General features: G+C 44.1%; 1 protein-coding gene across 4 annotated transcripts in view; it reads right to left on the reverse strand.

Annotated features, from left to right (window-relative positions):
• ABL1 (ABL proto-oncogene 1, non-receptor tyrosine kinase) overlaps positions 1-27799 on the reverse strand; it is a 390453-nt gene that overhangs the window by 79872 nt on the left and 282782 nt on the right. For all 4 annotated transcript variants that reach the window (XM_073600473.1, XM_073600472.1, XM_073600475.1 and 1 more), the window contains 2 exons: positions 9601-9873; positions 1189-1273 (listed from right to left, as the gene is read on the reverse strand). In XM_073600473.1, coding sequence (XP_073456574.1) covers positions 1189-1273; positions 9601-9873 — 358 coding nt within the window. The remainder of the gene's footprint in view (positions 1-1188; positions 1274-9600; positions 9874-27799) is intronic.

The raw sequence follows: 27799 nt of genomic DNA on the forward strand, positions 1-27799 counted from the left end.
AGATTATGACAATCACATTACAAATTGTTACCTTTATAACAGATAGATGCACCACCTGAAAGCACAACTAGATAGACATTGGGGTAAAAAACCTTCATTTTCCTAGTGTTACCTCCACTTTTCTGCTATAGCATTTGTAGCTTTTACTACATATGACTGCAAAGTCCAACTGGCAGCCGAGTCTGGCCACACTGCCCAGTGTATTCTGCAATCTAACAGGCCTGGTCAGAACTGCCTCCCTGTAAATGCTAGGGCCCATGCAGAGGCCCTTTTGCTCAGTAACACACCAGGGTACATATAATTTGTATATATATATATATATATAACTTGAAGACGCTATACCTCACCACAACACCTTACTTTCCTTCTCTTTGGGATCCAAGGACGCTACCGTAAGACTCCCTTTGGCAGTCACCATTGGTCTATCACCTGGTCCTATTAGGAATATCAGCAATCTGTGTCCTGTGTCCCTGGGGGAGCTCTGTGTGCCCCGCCAGCATGCGGCTCTATACTACCTCAGCTCCCATGACAGACTTTTTTTCTGGCCTTGGCTCCATACTCACCATATCTTATCGCATTGACTCCATATATCCCAGAGCATCCGCCCGATGAGTGTTTCATACACGAAACGCGTCGGGCAATAGGGATGCAGATATATGCACTTACCCAATCATTCAATTTTAAACATCAATTTCCAACTAATCATGGTTCCACTGGTTTTTTAATATTCTATTTCCTTCGCAATGCTGCTCAGATGATACATGTTTAAATGTATAAACTCATTGAATGTATTAATCTATCAATTCAGACCACTATGTGGCACCTGGTTGTTATACACTGTTGTACCCTTGATGCCTATATTGCATGCGCGCATATTTATGTGTGTGAATACATATGGAATTATAGTTATTATAATGTTTTTCCTTCATGTGGTTTCTGTTATTGAGATGTATTATGCATTTTTCTATGATTAATAAACATGTACCCCCATTCAGTTTACCTCCACAATGTCTACAGCCTCATTTAAAGTCACAAAATTCCTGCTTTAGTCAATGCATATGCAGTTCTCTGAAATGTGAATCTTAACGACAGATCCATCTTACCCGTAAGAGTGCGGGAAAAAAAAAAAAAAGAAAAGAAAAGGAGATTGCTTTTTTAAAAGAAAGAATGTATATCCAGTTTACATACCCAGCAATTGCACCAGGTTGGGGTGTTTAACCTCCTTCATCACAGAAGCTTCTTTCAAAAACTCTTCCACTTCCATTGTGTCCTCCTGAAAACATGAGTGAAAATAAGCAGGTTATTTTTTCAGGTTCCATTTAAAAGGCTTCATAAGAAAATATAAAGCAGCTAGAAGCACTCAGAAAAACATTCTTTAATCCCAGAGTGCATCCACTGACAGACTTTAATTAAAATTTGCTGCAAAAACATTAGTGTTTGGGTGCTATTATACAGCACTGCGTCTGAGGATAATGTAAAACTGCAAAACGTGAATCATTAGAGAAAACCTCCAGGCAATCACATGTTCTAGCATTCAACACCCATTCACAGGGTAAACATTGCCTTTCCGCTGCATTCACACATGAATAGGATCTCGCTGCTAGAGAAACGTCTTCATACAATAGCTAGGAGAGGCTTTAAGGACAAGTCAGCCACTAGGTGGCAGCAGCTTACAGGACTGGTACGTTCTATAAATCAAGTGAAATTAAGAGTTTAGTCTCCCTAAGGGTTACTTAGGAGAATGTAGGGCAATTCAGATTACTGAGCTGATCCCTTTAAGGGGCTCTCTACTTCCCAAACTGAACTTGAAAACTGATCCATCCGTATCCTGTCCAAACATCAGAAGTCCCCCAACTTATAGCTACTTAATCAGCTGGTCCTTTGCGAATCTACTGATAAGATCCGAAGAGCTTGACATTTCATGTACAACGCTGATCTGGTTTTGAAAATCCAATTAAAAAAAAGCAGCACAGAGCCAGAACATTCCCACAGAATCTGGCCAATGGAATGAATGAATGCCCAAGCACTTTGTGTCTAAACACATTTACAAAACGCAGCTATATTTTTTCATAACCTAACCCTGCTTTAAACTTCTCCACAACTTTATCCCTGACCTGTCTGGTGTGTTTCTTGGCCTTCATGATGCTGTTTGTTCACTAAGGTTCTCTAACAAACCTCTGAGGACTTCACAGAACAGTTGTATTTATACTGAGATTAAATTACACACAGATGGCCTCTATTTACTAATTAGGTGACATCTGGAGGCAATTGGTTTCACTAGATTTTAGTTAGGGGTATCAGAGTAAAGGGGGCTGAATACAAATGCACGCCACACTTTTCACATATTTATTTGTAATAAAATTGGAAAACTTTTTTTCATTTTTCCTTCCACTTCACAATTATGTGCTACATTGTGTTGGTCTATCACAGGGGTCTTCAAACTACGGCCCTCCAGTTGTTTAGAAACTACAATTCCCATCATGCCTAGTCATGTCTGTGAATGTCAGAGTTTTACAATGCCTCATGGGATGTGTAGTTCCGCAACAGCTGGAGGGCTGTAGTTTGAGGATCCCTGGTCTATCCCATAAAGTCCTAATAAAATACACTGCTAAAAAAAATTAAAGGAACACTTTGAAAAGACATCAGATCTCAATGGGAAAAATTTAATGCTGGATATGTATACGGATATGCACTGGGTAATGTGTTAGGAACAAAAGGATGCCACATCGTTTGGTGGAAATGAAAATTATCAACCTACAGAGGGCTGAATTCAAAGACATCCCGAAAATCAAAATGAAAAAATGATGCAGCAGGCTAGTCCATTTTGCTAAAATTTCATTGCATCAACTCAAAATGGTCCTCGGTAGTTAGTATGGCCCCCAAGTGCTTGTATGGATGCCTGACAACGTCGGGGCATTCTCCTAATGAGTCCTAGGGCATTTCCTCCCAGATCTGGACCAGGACATCACTGAGCTCCTGAACAGACTGAGGTGCAACATGGCGGCCTTGGATGGACCGAAACATGTCCCAGAGGTGTTCTATTGGATTTAGGTCAGGTGAGCGTGGGGGCCATTCAATTATTTCAATTCCATCATCCTCCAGGAATTGGTTGCATACTCTCGCCACATGAGATGGGTGTTGGGGTGCACCAGAAGGAACCCAAGACCCACTACTCCAGTGTAGGGTTTGACAACGGGTCCAAGGATTTCATCCCGATGCCTAATGGCAGTCAGGGTGCCATTGTCTAGCCCAGTGTTTCTCAACCTTTTTACCGTCGGGGAACCCCTGGCAAAAAGTCTGAGATCTCGGGGAACCCCTGAAATGTAGAGGGGGCAGAGCACAGGAGGTCAGGACACAATACAGGGGGGACAGCAGGGCACATTATAAGGCACACAGCAGAACATGGGGCACATCAAGGGATACACAGCAGGTTACATTACAGGGCTCACAGCAGGGCATGGGGCACAATACAGGGCTCACAGAAGGGCACGGAGCACATTAAGAGACACACAGCAGGACACATCAAGGGACACACAGCAGAACATGGGGTACATCAAAAGGCACACAGCAGAACATGGGGCACAAGGGGCATACAGCAGGGCACAATACAGAACATGGGGCACATCAAGGGACACACAGCAGGGCATGTGGCATATTACAGGGCTCACAGCAGGGCATTGGGCACATTAAGGGACAAACAGCAGGACACAGGGCACATTATGGGACTCACAGCAGTACACATCAAGGGGCACACAACAGAAAATGGGGCACATCATGGAGCACACAGCAGAAAATGGGGAATATCGTGGACCAAACAGCAGAAAATGGAGCACATCATGGGGCACACAGCAAGACATAGGGCACATTATGGGGCTCACAGCAGGGCACATTATGGAGCTCACAGCAGCACATGGCAGGGCATGGGGCACACGGCAGAGCACATCACAGACACACGGCAGGGCATAGGGCACATTGCAGGCACACAGCAGGGTATTGGCACATCACAGGCACACAGCAGGGCACTGGCACATCACAAGCACACGGCAGGGCATTGGCACATCACAGGGCACATGGCAGGTTATTGGGGACATCCCAGGGCACATGGAAGGGCATGGGGCACATCACAGGGCACATGGCAGGGCATGGGGCACAAGGCAGAGCATGGGGCACATCACAGGATACATGGCAGGGAATGGGGCATATGACAGGGCCTGGGGCACATCACAGGGCATGGGGCACATTGCACATCTCAGGGCACATAACAGGGCAGGGGGCAGGTCACAGGGCACATAAGCTCACACTCACAGCAGGGCATGGGGTACCCTGTTGTAGCCATTTCAAGTGCAGAGCAGCGTGGAAATCGGCTGGAATAAGTCTTCTCTTTCATATTGCGTTGCTCTCCATTGGCTCCTCCTCTCTTCTCGTCTATCCCAGGTGAAGTCACAAGCTGTTGGGGTGGAAAGGAGGGGCCGGCGGGGAGTAGCGCGATATGAAAGTGAACTTTTTACAGGCGCTTCCTGCGCTACTCTACCTGTGTTAACGGAGACACGATCTACCCGTCAGCTGTCTGTGATTGATGGGTAGATCGCAGCGGAACCCCTGGGGACTTCTTGCGGAACCCTAGGGTTCAGCAAAACCCCGGTTGAGAAACACTGGTCTAGCATGTAGAGGTCTGTGGACCCTCAATGGATATGCCACCCCAGACCATCACTGACCCACCAACAAACCAGTCATGCTGAATGATGTTACAGGCAGCATAACGTTCTCCACGGCTTCTACAGACCCTTTCACGTCTGTCACATGTGCTCAGGTTGATCCTGCTCTCATCTGTAAAAAGTACAGGGTGCCAGTGGCAGACCTGCCAAATGCCAATCAAGCTCCACAGTGCCGGCAGTGAGCGCAGGGCTCACTAAAGGAAGTCTGGCCCTCAGGCCACCCTCATGAAATCTGTTTCTGATTGGTCAGAGACATTCACACCAGTGGCCTGCTGGAGGTAATTTTGTAGGACTTTGGCAGTGCTCATCCTGTCCCTTCTTGCACAAAGGAGCAGATACCGGTACTGCTGCTGGGTTAAGGACCTTCTACGGCCTTGTCCAGCTCTCCTAGAGTAACTGCCTATCTCCTTGAATCCCCTTATAAGCAAGTTCATTTTATACTATTGCTCTATAATATGACAATATTATATTGGTTTCACCAACTGTATGAGCTACACAAGCCTTTTCATTTCATTCTGCAGTAAGCTATGATTTTGCAAACCTCCAAGTAAATCCTCATTTTAATTCCTTGCAAATATTCAGTTTGTGTACAAGTTTTCCCAAGTTCCCATCCCCCTGCTCTTGTAGGTGGCTAAAGGCTATTTCCAAAAATCTGCATGGAACTTAAAGTATATGTGAGTATTTACAAGCCCCCTCATCTTGTAAAACAACCCACAGAGTTTAAAAAATATGAAAGGAAAAACATTTGTGTATACATATAAAAACATTATAAATACCTGTTTCTTATAAGTGAACACCCTCTTTTCTGAGCTGCATAAGCAGCCCAGAGAGCTGGGGAGGAGAAGCAGCAGCACACCAGCCTTTCCGGTGACTGGCTATACAGAGGGGGGGGGCAGCATGTCAGCACAAGTCTTATTATTGGAGAAGAGCAGGCTTAGTTCTCAGCACAGCTAGCTCTGCTCTCATGCCTAGTGAGGTCAGTGTTTATTAGGAAAGCAGAGGAACACCAGGGATTTCACACAAGGGAAGCAATAAAAAGAGAACAGGATATTTTGTCATACAAGTACATGGTACAGCAGGCACATATCATATGAAACGTTGGGTTTACAGATTTGCTAAAGTTACAAACATCCCTGTAATAAGATTTTAACCTATAACATATTTGCAATCATTGCTACATGTCTAAAGTAGCGGCTATGTGATTTAGCATGCATTTTCAGCCAATTTTCAATATCTACAGAACAGAAGGTAAGGATCTGAAATAAATTTGTAAAAAAAAAAAAATGTGATATATATATACTGCTGACCTAGATGGGATGGTTTTTCTTTTCTTCAACTAAACTGCAATTTTAACCAAGATATGAAAACCTTTGCATAGCAAAGCTTGGCTGTGTTCGTTTCAAATTTGTGTCATTTAACAAGCACTGAGTATGTGTGGTTGTAAGGCGTTTTTTAGGCTTGCTTTAAAATATTGGATCACACGTTTCAAACTGTGGCCCAATAAGACATTTTATGTGGCCCTCGCACCTCTCCTGCAGTCACAGCGCCCCCCTCTTCTCTGCCTTCTCAGCAGATGGCAGCAGAGAGGATGACAGAACTCGTCCTACAGATCCTGCACCTCTCTATGCAGCCATAGCACAACCTTGTCTCTACCCCCCACCCCCACCCCACCCAGCCTCAGCATTCAGCAGACTGACTCCAGACCTCCTGTGGTCCTCCTCCAAATCCTGCATTTTCTGCTTCCCAGTTCCCCCCTCCAGCTTCTTCATGGCATCAACCCAGGGTAAGGGGGGTGCAATTGATGTAAGGCAGGGTGGGGGAGTCTTGACTTCTAAGGCTCCATGCACACTGGGCTTAAAAAAACCGTCTGTTCTTTCTGGAGTAAAAAACGCTCATATAGAACATTTTTTGTACAAAGTTTAGATGAGTTTAGCAGAGTTTTGCTTGTTTTTCTGCTTCCAAGCTCCAATCAGAAACGCGAATCAGAAGGTTTTTTTTTTTCTGCCTCTAAACGTTAAACTCAAAATATGCCTCTCAACGTCCTAATGTGCATGGACACATAGGATAACATTGAGCTGCTTCTACAGGGAGAACACAAAACTCCGGCAGTGTGCCAGTGTGCATGGAGCCTAACAGTGGAGGGGCTCTTGACATCTCTCAGTTAATGGGGGGGGGGGGGGGTTGTTCGCTCTGGACATCTGCTTAAAATTATGAGAATAATACAATTCTATGCCAGCTGAAAAGGAGGGTCACACACCACTGGTATCATTTATTATTAGTAAAACCAGTAATATTCAAATGCAGAGCCAACAATTTATTATGATAAAGAGTAGATACATTTACTTAGACTTACAGATACAACAGGCAAACCATAATACTGATGCAGCCTCCGATTAAATGGAGTTTGACACACCCTGCATAAGAAAAACCAAAATCAAGGGTAGGCAACCCCCGGCACTGGTGCAGTCAGTGGTACTTGAAGCCTCTTTTGCCGGCACTCGACTCCCTCCCCATCAGCAGAGCAGCGTAGGGAAGTGTCAGTGAGACACTATTGTATTCCAATTTCAGAATTCCCCACGTCGCACCTGCACTGAGGGGGAGGCACTGTGCCCCCCACACATTGTAAAAGATGGGAAACATTGTTTGGTTCTCTAACTTTGCTGTAGCTGCAATCGTCAGCTTTTGTGATGGTAAAGAGATCGGGTGCAGTTCTGCTGGGGGGGGGGGGGCGCGGTCCCTGTTTCCTGTTTCCAGGAGGAGGAGAACTGGAGTATTCAGTGCAAAGAAAAATCACACCCAACTTTTGTTGTGGCGCTTCACACCTCAGCTTCTGCTTTCAGAAAATGCCCCTGACCTGAGCTCATTGTTGCGCATCCATTCCAGATGCTGGTATGTGACATCCCATACAAACACGTGGGCTGGATGCGAGAGATGGATCAGCAGGACGAGTGTGCTAGGACAGGTAGATGTGTCTCATCTCTGCTTCCTTTCACCACTCTGCATATCACAGATGAGAAGAGGGTACAGCGGTGGAGCAGATGAGGAGGATACAGCGGTGGGAAAAATGAGCAAGAGGGTTTCAGCGGTGGGAGAGAAGAGCAGGAGGGTACAGCGATGGGGCAGATGTGCAGGGAGGTACAGTGGTGGAAGAGATGAGAAGGGGGTTCAGAAGTGGAACAAAAGAGCAGGGGGTACAGTAATGGGGCAGATGAGCAGGGGGGTTTGGCATTGGGCCAGATGAGAAGGGGGTTACAATGGTGGGACAGGTGAGCAGGGGGGTTCAGTGTTGGGCCAGATGAGAACGGGGTTTAGTGGTGGGCCAGAAAAGCAGGGGGTAGAGCAGTGGGGCAGATATGAAAAGGTGTATTGGTGGGACAGATGAGCAGAGGGTTACAATGGTGGGGCAGGAGAGCAGGGGGAACAGAGGTGAGACAGATGTGCAGGAGGTACATTGGTGGGGCAGATGATAAAGCGGGTTACAGTGGTGGGGCAGATGAGCAGATGGGTTCAGTGTTAGGGCAGATGAGAAGGTGATTCAGTAGTGAGACAGAGAAGCAGGGGATACGGTAGTGGAGCAGATGTGCAATGAAGTACAGTGATGGGACAGATGAGAAAAGGGGTACATTGATGGGGCAGATGTGCAGGAGGTACAGTGGTGAGAGGGATGAGAAAAGGGTTACAGTGGTGGGAAAAAGGAGCAGGGGGGGTCACTGTTGGGGCAGATGAGAAGGGCTTCAGCGGTGGGACAGAAGAGAAAGGGGGTACAGCAGTGGGGCAGATGTGAAAGGAAGTGCATTGGTGAGTCAGATGAGCAGGGGGTTACAGTGGCTGGGCAGAAGAACAGGGGGTACAGAGGTGGGGCAGATGTACAGGGGGGTTCAGTGCCGGGGCAGAGGAGAAAGGAGGTACATTGGTGGGACAGATGAGTAGGGGTTACAGCGGTGGGGCAGAGGAGCAGGGGGATACAGAAGTGGGGCATAGGAGCAGGGGGGTACAGAAGTGAGGCAGATGTGCAGAGGAGTGCAGAGGAGAAAGGAGGTACATCGGTGGAACACATGAGCAGGGGGTTACAGTGGTGGGGTAGAAAAAAGGGGGAACAGAGGCAGATGTGGAGGAGGTTGAGTGGTGGGGCAGATGAGAAAGGGTGTTACAGTGGTGGGGCAGATGAGCAGATAAGTTCAGCGTTAGGACAGTTGAGAAGATGGATCAGCGGTGAGACAGAAGAGCATGGGGGTACGGCGGTGGAGCAGATGTGCAGGGTAGTACAGTGGTAGGGCAGATGTGCAAGGGGTTACAGTGGTGGGGCAGACGAGAAAGGGGGTACATTGGTGGGGCAGATGAGCAGGGGGTTACAGTGGTGGGACAGAAGAGCAGGGTGGTACAGTGGTGGGGCAGATGTACAGGGGATTAATGTTGTGGGACAGATGAGCGGAGTACAGAGGTGGAGCAGAAGTGCAGGGTAGTACAGTGATGGGGCAGATGTGCAGGGGGGTACAGTGGTGGGACAGATGAGCAGGTGAATTGGGGCTGATCTGAGGTGTGACGGTGCATGAATTGGGGCTGATCAGGGGCATCGGCAGGCGTAGTGTAAACGAGCCATTATTGTCAAGTTAACAGATTCATAATGGCACTGCTAAGTCTGGTCTTGGCATCAATGTCCTCTTAGTCATAAAAGTGTGAAGCTGCAAGAGGAAACCATAGTATGGGAAGGAAAACCTCACAAACAAGTAAGGCTCTACTGCTGGAAATAGGTTCAGGAACAGCAAGGTACGAACGCTCACCAATGTGAGACTGCAACACAATGCCGAACAAAAAATAGACTGCATTCTGCCAGGCATGTAAATCCCACAGTTACAATGACAGGAGCCAAATATAAAATTCATACCTTCAGAGTCTTTACCGCCACAGTCAAGTTGTACTTTTTCCACACGCCCTCATAAACTTCTCCATATTGACCGCCACCCAGCTTGTGCTTCATAGTGATGTCCGTCCTCTCAATCTCCCACTTGTCGTAGTTGGGCGACACACCATAGATAGTGGGTTTGTTGCGTTTTGGAGCTGGGTAGTGCAGTGTGGTAATTAGTCCGTCAGACACGGTGGAGTGATGGTGGACCAGCTCTGCCAGTGTGTTAAATCGACTATCTGATGACACATAAAGCTGAGTGCGAGAAAAAAATAAAAGAAATAACATTAAAGTGACCCTAAAGATAGTCCAAAGACCTTGACCTGTATAAAAAAAAAACTAATATTTCTGCTTTCCTGGGACATCAAACACAACCCCAATGTTCTAAAATCAATTCCTTTAGACCGCTGGGAAACTGACATTGCCAGAAATGTCAATCTCCTGGGTCTCCTGCAGCTCTCACTGGTTCCTCCTGCTGACCTCTAAGTCACTACTGTATCCTCCAATGTATGAAGGTCAGCAGTAGGAACCATTAAGAGCCGGGAGTGAGCCAGATGATCGATCCTCCCAGAAATGTCGGTCTCCCAGCAGAATTCAGGGCATTACTTCTCTGAATCTGAGTGGTGTTCAGCAGCACTGGTAGCAGGAAAGGTAAGCATTTACCTTCTTCTTTTAGGCTAAATTTACACTGCTGTGATCTGACTTTGATTGGATTTTCAGTGTGATTATGTATTGCAACTTGGATGCAACTTTGATAAGATCTGCATATATTATGGGGCCAAAATAGCAATGGAATCGCACCAAAGTACTACAGGAACATTTTCCAAAATCACACTGTGCTGAGTTGCATTGATGGATGAAACATTGAAAACAATGCGATTTCCATTGTCATGAGATTCTGTGCGACTCTAGTCCCATCTGAAATCCCACTATTGTGAATGGAGCCTTAAATAAGAAGGATGAGGTTTGAAAAAACAAAAAACATACATACTCACCTAGGTGGATACAGCATCGATAGGGTGCTGCGCTGCTTCTAAGATCGAGAATTGATTGATCAAAGATTGTTTGGTTCTCTGTCTTCAGTGAGCAAAGAATTGGTAACTGTCAGTCACCGGCATTCTGCTCTGCCCCTCCAGTGCTCCCTTGGAGTGTCGGGCTGTGCAGGGGGAGGGAACTGCTGGTTTAGGCTCTCATTGGCGTGCTGAGAATCTGAGCCAGCTGCCGTCCAGGCATCTGGGTGAATCTCGACATTAAAGTTGAGATCCATTCAGAGTCTGGAGCGACTGAGTGCCGTCAGCTGACAGCATTCTTTATCCAATGGTCAGCTGAATATGAGTCACAGGAGGGCAGAACGAACTGCACTTCTGTGACCTACAGGAGAGGTATGGCCAAAAGAGCTTTGGCCCTACTGCTTTACAAAAAAACAACATTTCCAGAACAAGGGTACCAAATACCAGCAAATGCACATCTCCCATGACAGGTTTCCTTTAAATCACAGCAGGTGATGTGTATTGCTTTCAGGACACACATGGTCAAGCTGTCTCACAGCCGCCATCAGAACGGATTGCATAATTTCCAGCTTGGCTCCATCAGGCTCAGTGTGACCGCAGAAAATTCTGTTACTGTACAAAGTGCAGTAACCAATAGCAATCAGTGGGTTCTCAGATAACTATACATCTTACATTTACTCATACAAATAAATATATATATATATATATATATATATATATATATATATATATATATATATATATATATATATATATATATCAATATCAATTTCCCCAAACCAGTCAAGCCTCAGCACTCACTCTGTCTCACATCCAACAGTATAAAGGTAGTGTTTCAGGGGATGCTACTCACTTTGAGCGGGGAAACTCCAAAGCACTATAAGAAAATAAAGGAGGGCGCAAATGCTTAGTGCATTACCTTCAACACCAGACAATTTACAAAAATCCAAAACTATACTCACAAACATGAGGAAATCACAAGCATATAGGATTACAACTTCAAGATCACTGTAGTTGGAAAGCTGACGCGTTTTGAGAGAACAGCCCCCTTCCATAGAGTGGATCCAACTGGTTATAAAACATAATTTATATGGTGATCGGACACACCGACTCCTTCCCACCACAACCCTCTCAAAATGCATCAGCTTTCTAACTACTGTGATCTGGTATTCACCATGTTGAAGTTGTGATCATACAGTGCCTTGAAAAAGTATTCATACCCCTTAAAATTTTCCACATTTTTTCATGTTACAAAAAAAAAAAAAAAAAAGGTAAATGTATTTTATTGACATTTTTGTGATAGACCAACACAAAGTGGCACAAAATTGTGAAGTGGAAGGAAAATGATAAATGGTTTTCAACATTGTTTACAAATAAATATCTGAAAAGTGTGAAGTACATTTGTATTCAGCCCCCCTAAGTCAATACTTTGTAGAACCACCTTTCACTGCAATTACAGCTGCAAGTCTTTTTGGGGATGTCTCTACCAGCTTTGCACATCTAGAGAGTAACATTTTTGCCCATTCTTCTTTGGAAAATAGCTCAAGCTCTGTCAGATTGGATGGAGAGAGTCTGAACAGCAATTTTCAAGTCTTGCCACAGATTAATTGGATTTAGGTCTGGACTTTGACTGGGCCATTCTAACGCATGAATATGCTTTAATCTAAACCATTCTATTGTAGCTCTGACTGTATGTTTAGGGTCGTTGTCCTTCTGGAAGGTGAACCTCCGTCCCAGTCTCAAGTATTTTGCAGACTCTAATAGGTTTTCTCCTAAGATTGTCCTGTATTTGGCTCCATCCATCTTCCCATCAACTTTGACCAGCTTCCCTGTCCCTGCTAAAGAAAAGCATCCCCACAACATGATGCTGTCACCACCATGTTTCACGGTGGGAATTGTGTGGTGAGGGTGATGTGCAGTGTTAGTTTTCCGCCACACATAGCGTTTTGCTTTTAGGGAAAAAGTTTTATTTTGGTCTCAGCTTACCAGAGCACCTTCTTCCATGTTTGCTCTGGCCCCCACATGGCTTCTCACAACGAGAAGGACTTCTTATGGCTTTCTTTCAATAATGGCTTTTTTCTTGCCACTCTTCCATAAAGGCCAAATTTGCGGAGTGTAAGACTAATGCCCCATACACACGGTCGGATTTTCCGACGGAAAATGTGTGATAGGACCTTGTTGTCAGAAATTCCGACCGTGTGTGGGCTCCATCACACATTTTCCATCGGATTTTCCGACACACAAAGTTTGAGAGCAGGCTATAAAATTTTCCGACAAAAAAATCCTTTGTCGGAATTTCCGATCGTGTGTACACAAATCCGACGCACAAAGTGCCACACATGCTCAGAATAAATAAAGAGATGAAAGCTATTGGCTACTGCCCCGTTTATAGTCCCGACGTACAGTACGTGTTTTACGTCACCGCGTTCAGAACGATCGGATTTTCCGACAACTTTGTGTGACCGTGTGTATGCAAGACAAGTTTGAGCCAACATCCGTTGGAAAAAATCCTAGGATTTTGTTGTCGGAATGTCTGAACAATGTCCGACCGTGTGTACGGGGCATAATAGTTGTCCTGTGGACAGATTCTCCCACCTGAGCTGTGGATCTCTGCAGCTCCACCAGAGTTACCATGGGCCTCTTGGCTGCTTCTCTGATTAATGCTCTCCTTGCCCAGCCTGTCACTTTAGGTGGACGGTCATGTCTTGGTAGGTTTGCAGTTGTACCGTACTCTTCCCATTTTTGGACGATCAATTGAACAGTGCTCCGTGAGATGTTCAAAGCTTGGGAATTTTTTTTATAACCTAAGCCTGCTTTAAACTTCCCCACAACTTTATCCCAGACCTGTCTGGTGTGTTTCTTGGCCTTTAGGATGCTGTTTGTTCACTAAGGTTCTCTAACAAATCTCTGAGGGCTTCAGAGAACAGCTGTATTTATATGGAGATTAAATTTCACACACTGGACTTTATTTACTAATTAGGTGACTTCCGAAGGCAATTGGTTCTACTCAATTTTAGTTAGGGGTACCAGAGTAAAGGGTGCTGAATACAATGCACACCACACTTTTCAGATATTTGTAAAAGATTTTGAAAACCATTTATCATTTTCCCTCCACTTCACAATTATGTGCCACTTTGTGTTGGTCTATCACATAAAATCCCAATAAAATACATTTACCTTTTTGGTTGTAACATAACAAAATGTGGAAAATATCAAGGGGTATGAATACTTTTTCAAGGCACTGTATATGCGTGTGATTTCCTCGTGTTTGTGAGTATGGTTTTGGCTTTTTAATAAATTGTATGGTGTTGGAGGTATAGACGTTTGCGCCCTCCTTTATTTTCTTATAAATAAAGAAATAATAAAGGATGTGTCCACAACTGCCATACCCAGGGCCTGCCCTGCATTTTAAAGGAATTGGCGGAATTAGTCCAATGGTCTTTCTCTAAGTGGATCTAAACCATAACTGGATGACATCAACCAAAGTGACTTAGAAAAAAACAAGGAAAAGATTCAGAAAAAAATAATTTTTACTTGTTTTTCATCTCAGTGCTGCTGATCCCCAGCCTTTTTCAGCCATGTCCTGTCTTCATGCACTTGTTCCAGCCTTTTTCATGCACATAACATAAGGGTTTAAACAAAGACCTTTATGGCAGGATCACCAAGTTTTATTGTAATGAAAATGAAGAAAAAAAAAGAGATTTAAAAGAAGTGAACATGCTGATCAGCTGTGAGAGTTCAGCGATTGGGGTTGCATCTAAATAAAAAACAACTTGCATGTTCAGGAAAATTGGTAAAGATTAACGGTTACACTGGACAGTCACCCTTCCTACCCACTTTGTCATTCCATTTCTACCCCCCTCCCCTCCTATCTAACAATCGGATATTTTCTTTATTGGGAACCGTCCCTCCAAATGCTGGATTCTCGCCTAGGTGAGCATGATGTACAGTATTTGTTTCTGCAGCACCCTACATCCCAGGGGGCAGGTCGTCTCTTCAGTTTTTTTTTTTTTTTGTAGCTGGCACTACATCCCAGGGGGTATGAGGGGGAGTAAAGTTCTTCTTTAAGGCCTAGTACACACTAATAGTTTTTTTTTTCCATTCAACTCAGCAGGGCTTAGCGAAAAGAAAGCCGACAGCCCACGTACCAACTATGCGATGTTAGTCTAGCGATCTCCCCTGCTGTTCTGACATGGGGACTGCGGGCTGAATGAAAAAAAAAAAAAAAAACAGAAACCAGAACACTCTGGTCAGCAATCCCAACCATTGGCTGAGAGCGCTGATCGGGAGAACTTTTTCGGTCATGCCCCTTCTACAGAAGGTGGCCGGTTTCTGTCAGACCGACTGCAGTACACACGGACAGAATGTGGGCCGGTCTCTATTGAACTGGGCTATGCCCCGACATCCGGCCCGTGTGTACTAGGCTTAAGGTCTCGTTGACACCATACATGCAAAAAAACTGATGGAAAAAACAAAACAAAAAAAAACAAACAATTGTTCTCTATTTGTCTTGTTCACACCACAGTGATGATGTCATGTGAGTTTTTTTCCTGCACAGAAAACTGCATACATGTTGTAGATCTCTGCACAGAAAAAATAAGCAAATGATACCAGTGTAGTGGTGTGAACAGGACACATAGAGAACAATTGTTTTCTGTGTGTCAAGCTGCAGAAAAACTCACATCTCTGCACATGGTATGAACAAGGCCTAAATAGCATCTCTGTGAGGATGTGCTATTCATCAACACATAGAATTTTTCTTCATTCTCCGTACTTCCCAAGACAGCTACACGAGGCTGCATTCACACCTCAGCGTAGCGTCGGAGTGCTCTTCCGGTGTTTTTTCACACGTTTTTATGTGCGGTTTTGGTGTGTTTGTGCGACTTTGCAGGTTTGTATGCAGCATTTTTGGGCTTTGGCCTTTTTTTTATTAGCCAATAGGGAAAATGGTTATCTGTTGCATGATTTGTTGCTAGGTATTTCAGCTTTTCCATTAGCTTTTATTTCTTCTTTTATTCATTTATTATAATGTTTTTTCGTTAGGGTAAGGGGTTCGAGTTCAGTTTAGGTAAGGGTTATCTATTTTTTTTTTAATTATTATACGAATAAAATATAAGGGAATAAATAAATGTAAAATAAATAAAATAATAATAATGTATTTAATATTTAAGGTTAGAGGTTAATTATTTTTTAATGTATTATTACATATTATTCATTTATTTTATCTAATTTACGATTTTTAGTTATTTGTGTATTTTACATTTATTATTATTACTATTTTTTTAACTTTTTTTCATTTGAGCAGAAAATCACACAAAAACGTGCGAATGGCGCATTTCCATTTATTTCTATGGAAATAAAAAAGGTGCCAAAACGCTAAAATCTGCCTGATTCAAGTGACAAAAAAGCTCCAGAACTTGTTTGAGCTTCAGGCGACTTGGTGTGGACCATCTCCATAGCGAATAATAGATTTTTTTCTCCTCCAGCGTTCGAGCTACAAACAGATAATCGCTCAGGTGTGAATGGGGCCTGAGTGTTTGACCAAATTCTGGCGTATTGGCCATGTGATCATAGCTAAAGGGAATTTAAGGCACGGATGTTCATGCAGAGCTAGCCAATCAGCAATTGGAGGCTCTGTCCAAATGTATAACTAAAGGCAATCCTTATTTTTTTACTTTTGAATAGAGTGGAGAGGGACTGTAACGTTTGCTGTCACTCTCCTGTTTACCATCTTATTTGAAAGTACAAGAAAATCCCAAATTTTGGGTTGTCCCTAGAAAAGTAATAGAGGGGACATTTTTCAATGGGGACACTAGTTCTGGTCACCTGGGGGTCCTCAAGGAATTCCCTTAATTTGTAGGGATTTCCCATCACTTCCTGTTTAGCTTTGGGACAGGAAGTGAAGGGAAATCTCTACAATGGGACACAGATGGTAAAAAATAATCTGACAGAGGTTACTACTCTCCCTTGCTCTATCCAAAATGAAAGAAAAAAAAACAAGTTTTGCCTATAGTTCTACTTTAAATTCTAGTCTGCCCCTTCAGCAGAGATCACATAGCCAAATTCAAAGTGTGCTTACAGCATAAGCTGCTGTATGGAAAATGTCATTGTTTGCAAATGATGCATTTAATATGTAGGATGGTCAGGGTAGGGAAGGGCTTGTTATTACAGTTCTGATCCATTCTTGTTTAACAAGAGCGGAACAGCCAAGAATTGGTTTAATGTTGGCAGCAGTGAGGAGATGACTTTACTCCAGTGATGTCCCCACTTCTACACAAGCCTACTGTGCTAGAAAACGCACATCCTCTGGAAACGGATTTAGAAGCCACATTGCAGGTACTTCATAAACTCACAAAAAGAAAAATCTTTTGCATAATCAATTGAGGTTTCCTGATGATTTCCATTCTGGCTGGTGTCTAGGTGAGATGACATCAACAGTGAATCATAACTGATTAATAGCCTGACACTCACAATTTCCGACAATTTTGCGGTTTTAGCAATGAACTAGCCAACCACTAAACAATGGTGGTAATGAATGTGAAAGGACAATAACATCCGGGGAGCTGCATATTCTGAGGACAAAATTCTAACACACAGCAGTGGCCCCTTCCCTCCCCAGCTGTCTGATACACTATTGTCAAGGCCTGGCAATGGAAGACAAGTATGCACGCCAGCATGTGCCTTCTGTCACATTAAAGTGGTTGTAAAGTCACAACATAACAAATCCTGGAATCCCCTCTGTTACAGAAGGGCAGTATCTGTGTTTGAAAAATTATGTGACCTCCTGGCGCTCTCCTTCCCCGATCTGAGGACTACATTGGGAGGGGCTGAGATTCTCCATTGACATCTGCTGGGGGGGAGAGGAGGAGAGTGGCAGGAGGTCACGTGAGCACATAGCGGCACTCTGAAATATGGTATTTTGCTGCATTATTTTTAAAACACAGATACTGCACAGTTAATTCTTTCTGTAACAGAGGGGCTTCCAGGATTTGGGATCAGTGATTTTACAGCCATAGTGGCAGGAGGTGAGGGGCGGGGAGGAGATGGCTGACACACATACACCCTAGCTGACAGGCAGGGAATAAGGGGAAGAGTGACGACTGAGGCACGAAAACTGACCACGGTATCATGGATCAGCAGCCATGATTCCCGTGGTCAGCACACTAAGGGGGGACACAGGAACGGACATGATGAACCAGGTATTTTACAGCATAGAAAGGTCAAATGACACCGCACAAGCACTGTGCTGTATATATCCTGCTTTAAAGGAACAGGATCTTTTTTTTTTTTCTAGGGTTATAACCATTTTCATTAATTGCACACAAAGTGGAACTTTAGTCAGAAAATTAAGTCCTGCTAGATCACTTCAGGCTGGCCCCTTTTGCAGGTATAGCCATGTAAAACATTAAAAATAAGTGCCTTTACTGTTTAAAATCCAGTAATACACTGTCTCACCCTGCACATGCTCAGTTCCTTTACATTTTTAGCCATTTATAGGCACTGCCAAGTTTGTAGAGGCTGATCTGCTGACAGTCTTAAAGCGGAATTAAACCCTCCCATGTTTTATATCCAAGGAAGCTGCTACTGTTTGATCTGCAACTGCCATGATGCTGCACATGTAATTAGTTATGACACCAGACATTTGATGGTTTGAAACCGTTACAGGTTTAGTTCCGCTTTATGATTTACTGCTGTTCAGGGGCTCTGGGCTTCAGAAAAATAGCCTCTAGCAAGAAGAAACAGGAGCGATGCTGGAGGTAATTTACAGCACACACTAATTTTGGTAGCATGCTTATTAATGTAGAATGTATGTTCCTTGCTAAAGAACATCATTTTGTATCAAGTTGCATATTAGCTGTCCTCTCCCCCCCCCCCCCCCCCCGTCTTCCCATCACTCCCCTCCCCTCTACAACAGCAGTGTGTTATGAGCTTGCCTTGCTGCAAGCACCCTGCCACCCCCACTCTCAGTACCCTGCCACCTTAGCTTCCAGCCCCCTACTAGTGTTGCGCCAAGCACCCTGGCCTCCAAACATCCTGCTACACCTGCTCCCAACAACCTGCCACCAACCTGACACCTTTGATCCTGGCACCATGACACCCCAACACCTGCTACTCCTGCTCACAGCACCCTACCAGCCCCTAGTTCCAGCACACTGCCATTCAAGCACCCTGCCACCCTTGATCCCAGCACACTGCCACTCTTGCTCCCAGAACCCTGCCATGCCAGCACCCTGCAATCCCTGTTCCCAGGAACCCTGACATCCCTGCCACACCAGCACCCTGCAATCCCTTCTCCCAGAATCCTGCCACACTCGCACAATGCAATTCCTGCTCCCCGCACCCTGCCATCCCTTCTGCCCATACTAGCAAGTGACTGGGGATTTAGATTTTACCCCCCCCCCCCCCCCATCCTGGCGCCCTAAGATAGCTGCTTAAGCTGCCTTATGGTTGCACCTGGTTATACTGTCTCATTAGATAGACATCAGCCTTACCACTTATTGACCAGAGGAAGTCCTTGGCTGGCAGTGGTTATGCCGGGATGATGCAGCTATAGGCATCATGCCGGTATCAGAATTTTCAGCCAGTGATTCTGTTTTAGGCATAAGTGATTCCAGTGGCCCCCCGCCTTTCCCAGACTCTTTCATCCAATCGCAGAAGCTGCTATAGATTTAGATTATTATTTTTATTATTTTAAGAGCCCTGTCCCCCCGTACTTATGTGCAAATGCAAACGCATACGCAAGTTCCGCACACATATGTAAACGGTGATCGCAGCATACGTGAGGTATCATTGGGAAACTTCAGAGCAAGAGCAAAAATTTGAGCGCTAGACCTCCTCTGTAACTCTGAATTGGTAACCTGTAAACATTTTTAAAGTGTCTCCTATTGAGAAGTACCGGATTTGGTACCATTCCACAGGCATAAGCAAATTTAAAGCGTGACATGTTAGGTATCTATTTACTCGACGTAATATATTTTTCATTTTATAAAAAACATTCGATATTATATTGTGTTTGTGTGCAATAAAATGTATTAAAATTATTTTTTCCAAAAAGATTGCGTTTGAACAACCACTGTGCAAGTACCGCAACGTAAAAAATAGCAAAACCCAACATTATATTCCATAGGGCCTCTGCTAAATATATATATGTATATGTAGGTGAGGGAGGGATAGAAAAGCATAGATAAGGTTGAGCTGATCGCAGGACATCACCAGAGTGCCTACTGCAAAAGCTTGAGGGTCCCTGAACCTTGGGACAAACCTCTCCTGTTTGTTGCTTAATCAGGATGCCAGAACACCTACATCTGGCTTTCTGCATCTGTGGCAAAGGGTTTGAAAGACCTCCATATTAGGAGTCCATTCCCCAGATCAAGACACTGACTGTGAAAGTCCACCTGTCAACCTACCATGCCTGGGATGGGAACGATGGACAGGGCTGAAACATGAAATTCTGCCAAGAGAGGATCCATAAAGGATAAAACTGGGTTTCCATATTACACACTTAGCTTAGACAGCAATGGTCTGACTGACTGCCATATATACAACTGTGATGCATAGGAAGGCCCACCAGGGCAAAGAAAGCCTTAAAGTGGTTGTAAACCTGTGAAATGTAAAATGAACAAAGCATATGCTTCTATATTGTATACTTGCCTCAATTCAAAGCACGGAGTGTCACTTCTCCCTACCTCAGCTGTCTATGTTTCCCTATGAGAGTGTGTAGAGTAGGTATATCCATTTCCTTCGCTTAGGTCTTATATTACACTGAGCTTTTCTCACAATGCTGTGCAGTGTGTGATGTCAGATCCCCGCCTCCTGCCATCTGGAGCTGAGAAAAATCCTTTCATCTGTGCGTTTTAGAAGGCTGTAGAGAAAAGAGGGCTGCAGATAAAGAAGGACAGCTGAAGTAGGAGAATTTGTTACATCTCTGTGTATCACCAGAGGCTAGTCACTTTAGTGGGTATATGTAAGGGTTTACAACCACTTTAAGGAGGGCATCTAACCTTTTATGTACTGGATCTTTAAACACAGGGTTATCCTCCATAGGGGCAGTGAGGACCTATTAAGTTAAGAAATTGCCAGATATATCACAGGAATTGCTCATTTCCTCAGGTAACATTCTTTAACAGGATATTGTTAGGTGAAACATTTATGAAAAAAAATCCTCTCTGGGTGAGGCAAGTCTCCATACAAGCAAAGCTCGACCAGAGCCTGGTTTAGATGGTGTAGGGAATTTTAGACACCCCATACTGGAAACCTTTGGCCAAGCAGACTCAGGCCGCTCCAATGCTATACAAGAGTGTACAGCTTTAATAATTGTAGCAAATGCCTTGAGCTTAGGGGAAATCACAATTATCATTGTGATCTGCTACCTAAGAAGGCGAGGACAGCCCCTTCTTGCGCTGTGCCTGGCTCAAAGGCAAAGTCAAAGACTGATGCACGTGGAGAAGTTGAAGGGGAACTGTCATGCCCCGTGCTGTCCAGTGCCTCAACAAAAACTGACAGACATTCTGCCCATGAACTTCTGACATAGTGGCAGAACATTTCTCTCTAGAAAGGAAGGATGTGGCTTTAGTGGCCAATGGCCTGACTGAATGACCAGAAAAGAGAAGGGAGTCGGAATAGGGGCAACCATCAGAGGAGAGGGTACTAGGACCCTGCACAGATGTACTACAATTCTCAAGGCAGCTAAAGACTGAGCCTGAGCTATTGAGCTCATCTGACCCTTATCTCTGTGCTTATGATCTAAACAGATGCTGCCTGTACTCATTGCAGGTCATCAAGTGCTGAAATATGGTGAGATCTGACACCTGCATACTAACCTGTAGCTCTCTGGGATGTGTTGGAGAGCACGCCACTCTCACTTAGGTGAGAAATGAGCAACTGGGAGGGTAGAAGTACAAAAATAAGGCATATTCAATATACTAAAAACAAAAACTATTTGCAATTGTGTAATAAAGAAGGGAAAGGAATGAAATGACAAACCTTGCAATAAATGGTGAAAGGCACATCTTTAAAAGAATATCATTCCTTAAATAAATTTAAAAAAATCCATGTTGTTTACAAAAAAGTTTTAACTGGAAGAAAAAAAGCTCAAGGTCAAGTCTAAACAGAATGCAAAAGTTGTCAGACATGTGGAAATTGGAATAAACAATTAGATGGAAGCCCCATTCCGAAGGTCAGAACTCCTCAGGGAAAAAGTGTCCACGTTTCCTCTTCTTGTGCATTCCTCCCCAGCTAACCTTCTGCTGCATCCGTCGGTAGTGATGTCAGCTTTGTATTTGTTTATTTACAACAGATTGCAAGATGTTCTAAGAACGGGCAGGAGGCCGGAGTAATTAGATTACAGGCACGCTGGATTCTTTGGATCGGTTGCCAAGGGGGTTTGTGGTTGCTGCGAAAAGCGGAGACGGAGCCGCGGCTCTGCCAAGTCACATCCAATAATTTAGCATTTAAATTCTCGCTATGCCCAGTCGCCAGCTTTAGAAATCCATAAGGATTAACCCAGTTTTGCAGGTTTGCCTACTCTTTGCCAGAATCCACATTCTTTCGCTTCATTCTGGCATACTTAACATATTTAACAGCTTTTGTGCCGGAGAAAAGACTGGATGATACATAAGCAATGGGGACTATCACAAAATATTTTTTGTCACATAACATAATTTCAAACCTTTCAGTCATTAGGTTCCTCAATATTTATGCATAGAGCCAGTCCTAAAGGTCAAGTTCATCCAAATCTGCGGACACAGACTTGTTTACCCCTGTAATAATTTTCAATTATAAGCACTGGGCTCTCTATCTACCATTCCTAGATCACATAGTAAAAGTAGAAGGGGTTACATAGGGGCATTGCCCATGAGCCAATCAGTGGGTCTGGGTGAATTTTTTTGTAGCATGAAAATTTGACTGATAATATTTTTAAAGTAGCTGTAAAGGCAAAATCTTACACTTTCCTAAGCATATGTCTTCTTTTTAAAGTGCTGTGCAAACTGTTGGCACTATATAAATCCTGTATAATAATAATAATCTAGTTATACAAGCACAGTATTTGACTGTTGCTTTTTTTTTTTTATATATAAAAACCCATATTTTACCTTTTATTGTAGCTTCATCTTTTTATGTGATGTGGCTGCACAGAACTGCAGAACCTACTCTTCCTGATAGCAGGGGGCGGGGACCCAATACGTCACAGGAGACAGGGAAGTATGTTCTAAACAGTGTGTTCCACAAGGGTATGCCTTTGTTCCAGGCTCTGACAGGCTACAACTGCAACAGCAGACTGTGATTGGCCACGGCATTGATCTACGGAGGCAGAGTGTAGGAGCTAAACGGGTAAAAATAGCTCCGCCCATATGGCCGCATTCTTCTTTTACAGTGTTCTGTGAATTAATCAAGTACCGCCATCCATGGCAGCTGATGGCTTGTAGTTCTCAATGAACTGCAAGGGCGCTGGTGAGAGCTCTGCCAGTCTATTGAGAGCTCTCATAGTCCATTGTTCTTCCTGCTCTCAAGAAACTGCCTACCCGTATGAGGTACGAGCCGCCAGTTGCAGGAGCAGGAGCCTGAGATTGCACCCGGGATCTGCACGCTCCTTAATACAACAATAATACATGCAATTTTTTTTTTAGTTGCAGAAAAATGTGCATTTTTGTTTTAAAAGGTAAACTTATCCTTGAAGTATAGCCAAAGTTCTGCTTTAGGCCCATTTCACATGGGACGGATCCGTGATGATCCGCCTGTGAACATCCGCTTGCTCCGCGGGGATCGCTTCGTCGATCCCCGCTGAGCCAGCGGATGACATGGCGGCCCCTGCACAATGTGCAGGGACCACCCTGTCAGATCTCCCCTCTCCCCTATGGGGGATCGGATGAACACGGACCATCAGTCCGTGTTCATCCGATCCGCTCTGCAGACGGATAGAAAAATAGGATTTTCCTCCTTCTGCAGAATCGGACCATACGGGGACGGATGATATCGGGTGTCAGCGGATATTCATCCGCTGACACCCGCTATCCCATAGGGATGCATGTATGTCCATATTTCACCTGAAAACGGATGGATGAAATACGGACATACTGTCCGCACCTGTGAAAGGGGCCTTAGGAGTAAGTGCAGTTTGAGTGTAGGAGCTTAACAGATTATAGAAGTTACAGGCAAGCCGTGAGTGTGCACAGCGTTCTGTAACTCCGAGCTGCAAGCACAGAAAGGCAAACTGGCCATGGAGGCACAAATGCGCTTCCATGCTTTGTGTGGTCAATTTTGAACATCGAAGAAAAGGGACTGGCCGGTTCAACCAGGTATTTCATACTAGAAAGAATGCATAAACATACTTTGATTTGTACAAATGTTAAGTCAAAATTCATGGTCACTGCCAGCCCCTCTATTAGAGCCTGGCATACCACACTATGCAAGTCATTTCTAAAAATGAGCGTTGTAAATACCTATTTAGAGCTATCTTCAGGCCGGTCATGTGATTCGCGGGCGCTTTACAGCTGCGCTACATGGCTTCTGCGGGAGGGGTCAAGATCTCCCTCTGAAGTCAGCCGGGGAGATCACGTGGCCTCCCGCAGAAGCCCTGTCTCGAAGCTGTAAAGCGGCCGTGAGTCTTGTGACCAGCCTGAAGATAGCTCTAAATAGGTATTTACAACGCTCGTTTTTAGAAATGACTTACATAGTGTGGTATGCTAGGGTCTAATAGAGGGGCTGACAGTGACCATTGTAGGTTTTTTATTTTTAATAATAGTGGCGGGGGGGGGGGACAGAGACAGAGAGTGAGCTGACAGGCAAGGATGAGCGGGTGAGGGGGAGAGAGGAGAGCAGAGAGGACAGCTGCATATGACAGAGAGACGCACTCTGACCACGGTGGTCAGGGCTCAGCAGCCCTGATTTTCGTGGTCAGTACAGAGAGGGGATACAGGAAGTGGCAGGTTCAGGGAGGTTTTTTTTTTTTTTTTTACAGTTTAGAGGGGGGGGGGGGGGGGCAGATTACACAGCACAAGCACTGGGCTGTTTAATCTGATTTAAGGGACCAGGATCTGAATTATTTTTTTTTTGGGTTAGCAAACACTTTAAATATTTAGGGTAACATACACCATTCTATAATTAATTTGAGACACTAGGAAGAAAATCTAGATTTGCATATTATATGTAATCGTGAAACAATGGCTCTACTAGCAAGTAAATCTGATATATAGAGAGCTTTTATTTCTGACAAGACACACTTTAAAGATAAACTTCAGCCAACTTTAAAAAGTCACCTTCAGTGGAGCTTCTCCACACAGAAAAGGTTTTAGTGCTTGCTTTATCATGGGGGTGAAAGCTGGGGCTTTTCTCTACTCTCTGATGCTTCTGGAATGTGAGCGGGCCATCAGAATCCGCAAGCACAATGAAGGACCACTGTTGGAAAGCTGTGCTTGGGTAAGGCGTAAAGGGGAGTGGCTTTGAGGGACCAGTTGTACAGTGGGAAGAAAGCCTACAGAAGCAAGGAAAAAGGTAAAAGCTGTGCAGGAAAGACTCTCCAGATGAACATCCCCACCAGGATTCTCACACAACTCCTTTCCATTTCATACTCTGGGCCACAACAAAATGGCCTGAGTTTCCTTTGAAATTCCTAAAAGGAGTCTCGGTGGCCATTTTGTTGTATCTCATATCCTGAAAATAAGCTAGGGGGTAGGAATATACATTTTGGGAGTATTATGGCCAGGCTTCATGGTTGACAGTAAAAATCTACAAGTATGGCATTTGCAATAAACAATATTTTTATAAACAGCACTTTATAGTTTAAACTACTGGCACTCCTTCTCTACATGGGCCAGTTTATGTAAACAGTGAACGTTAAAGGCCAAGTTCACTTTTGGAACAAGTTGCATATTGCATCCTCTCCCTGATCCCCTTTCCCTGTGACTCTGGGTGGGGGATCTTCTCCCTGCACCCACTGTCAACATTTGAAAATAGCTCTGTGTCCTCCTTTCACAGTTTCCTGTTAATACCCGAATACAGCCAGCCATTGCAGCTGATGGCTCTGCCAGTCCATTGAGAGCTCTTGTAGTCCTGCTCTCAGGAAACTGCCTACCCGTATGAGGTACGAGCCGTCAGCTATGCAAGAGCCTGAGATTGCACCCATGATCTGCTGATTGCAGGTACAAGGCTCTGCAAGCTCCTTAGAACAACAATAATACATGCAATTTTTTTTTTTAACCTGCAGAAAAATGTGCATTTTTTTTTAAAAGATAAACTTATCCTTAAGTATAGCCAAACTTCAGCTTTAGGAGTAAGTGCATGTTTGACACAAAATCCCCTGCTCTTATTCTCAACAAATCTAAAATAAGTACAGACCTTGGATAATTTTTCTGGGCCAGGCAGCTTTTACATTCACTGATGCTTCAGTGTATTCCAAAGCTGTTGCACATGTACCAGGCTTAGCCATACAGAAATACAATCACACAAGTACATAGCTATGCCCGGGACAAATATTGTTCTTTATGGATGGATAGGAAAGGTATAGGACAATGTACAATTATCGGCATCTGAAATTGACATTTGATGAGGTAGATTAGTGGAACTGGAATACATGGTTTTCTTTAAAGTGGTTCTAAAGCTAAAACAATTTTTACCTTAATGCATTCTCTACATCAAAGGTAAAAAACGTTTTAGGCCCCCCCCCCTCTCCCCTGAACACTTATTTGACTGCCAGACTGCAGTCTCCCTCTTCACACACAGACTAACAGGCAGCAGTGGGAGCCAATGGTTCCTGCTGCTGTCAGTCAAATCCAGTGAGAAGGGAGCGGAGGCAAGGCCTAGCCACACTGTGTGTATCAATAGACACAAACAGCCCAGCATGAGAGCGAACCCACAGGTGTGTCCTCAAAGCAAGCGACTTCGTATGGGGGCACATGGAGAAGAGCAAAAGCCTAGAGATCCAGCAGGGGACCCTAGAAGAGCAGGTTTGGGGCCACTCTCTGCAAAACCACTGGAAAGAGCAGGTAAGTATTATCTGTTTGTTATTCAAAAATAACCTGAGGCACTTACTTTTTTATGATCCATCTCTAAAGATTTTCATCTAACTTTAAACTCCAAATTCACACAAATTTGCACAAAATACTTATTTAAATTAATTTGGAAAAATGTGTAAATCCTAGGTGAAAAAACGTAGATAGATCGACCCTTTCTACCTGTAACATTGTGTTGCTAATGCTTTTACACTGCTTGCTTAAGAAAACATTCATTTAATGATGTGTTAATACAGAGCTATAATCAATTGTGTCTTTAAAAGCTGCCTTACGTTCAGCTTTAACGATTTTGTAATTAGCACTTAATTTGATAAAATTATATTTGTTTTCTTATATATTTTTATGGCGTTCTCCTTCTGACTGACACTGGAATTATCTTATTCTGTCTATCAGCAGCTTGTAGAGCCAGGCTGATTACATTGCAGGCTCTGTGGAAGTCAGCGGTGGCGTCGGCGGGGACATGGCTCCCCAGAGCTGGAAACGTATGTACAGAATCTCAGGCATGTGGCTGAAGAGCTCACACAGTGAGTAAGAAGTATGAGTGGCTTTCCAGGCATGCTGAGCAAAACAACATCTTCTGTCCTCAGAGTAACCCCCTCCCCTGGAGCCTGCCCGTTTCTCCAAATGTATGGTGCCTGCCTTGTACACAATGACTTTCCACAGGCGGAATGAAGGAATGCCATCACGCAAAAGGAATCTGCGATACAACTCACTTTTAAAATAATGAGGTCCATTCTCTTTATATTAAATCCCCTTTGTGTATTTGTTAAGATTCTACAACTGAACAATCACAATACATGAGTTATCAGCGGTGCACAGACCCGAAGAGCCAACGTACTACTGCATTAAGCCAAAAAAGGCCAAGCAGGTCCAACCCTCGCTGCAGCGAGTTTTATTACCACTATAGGCTGCTAATCAGCAGAGACGAGGCTTTCTTGTTAACAGCAGTAAACCATTTTAAAGGACATCTATATTTAGTTTAAAGATTTTTAGACAAAGTAATGTTATCACTTTAATGTGAAAATTTTCGAATCAGTAGAAATTTTCCTAAACCTGACTTCACCCAGGTTTAGGAAAAAGACAGCAGCTATAAGTACTGGCCGAGTGTACGTCATCCTCGCCTAGGTGAGAAGTAAGGAAATGTCCTAATAGGCTAGAGGAGCA

Source organism: Aquarana catesbeiana, linkage group LG09 (assembly GCF_042186555.1).
Source record: "Aquarana catesbeiana isolate 2022-GZ linkage group LG09, ASM4218655v1, whole genome shotgun sequence".
Classification (NCBI taxonomy): Eukaryota; Metazoa; Chordata; class Amphibia; order Anura; family Ranidae; genus Aquarana; species Aquarana catesbeiana.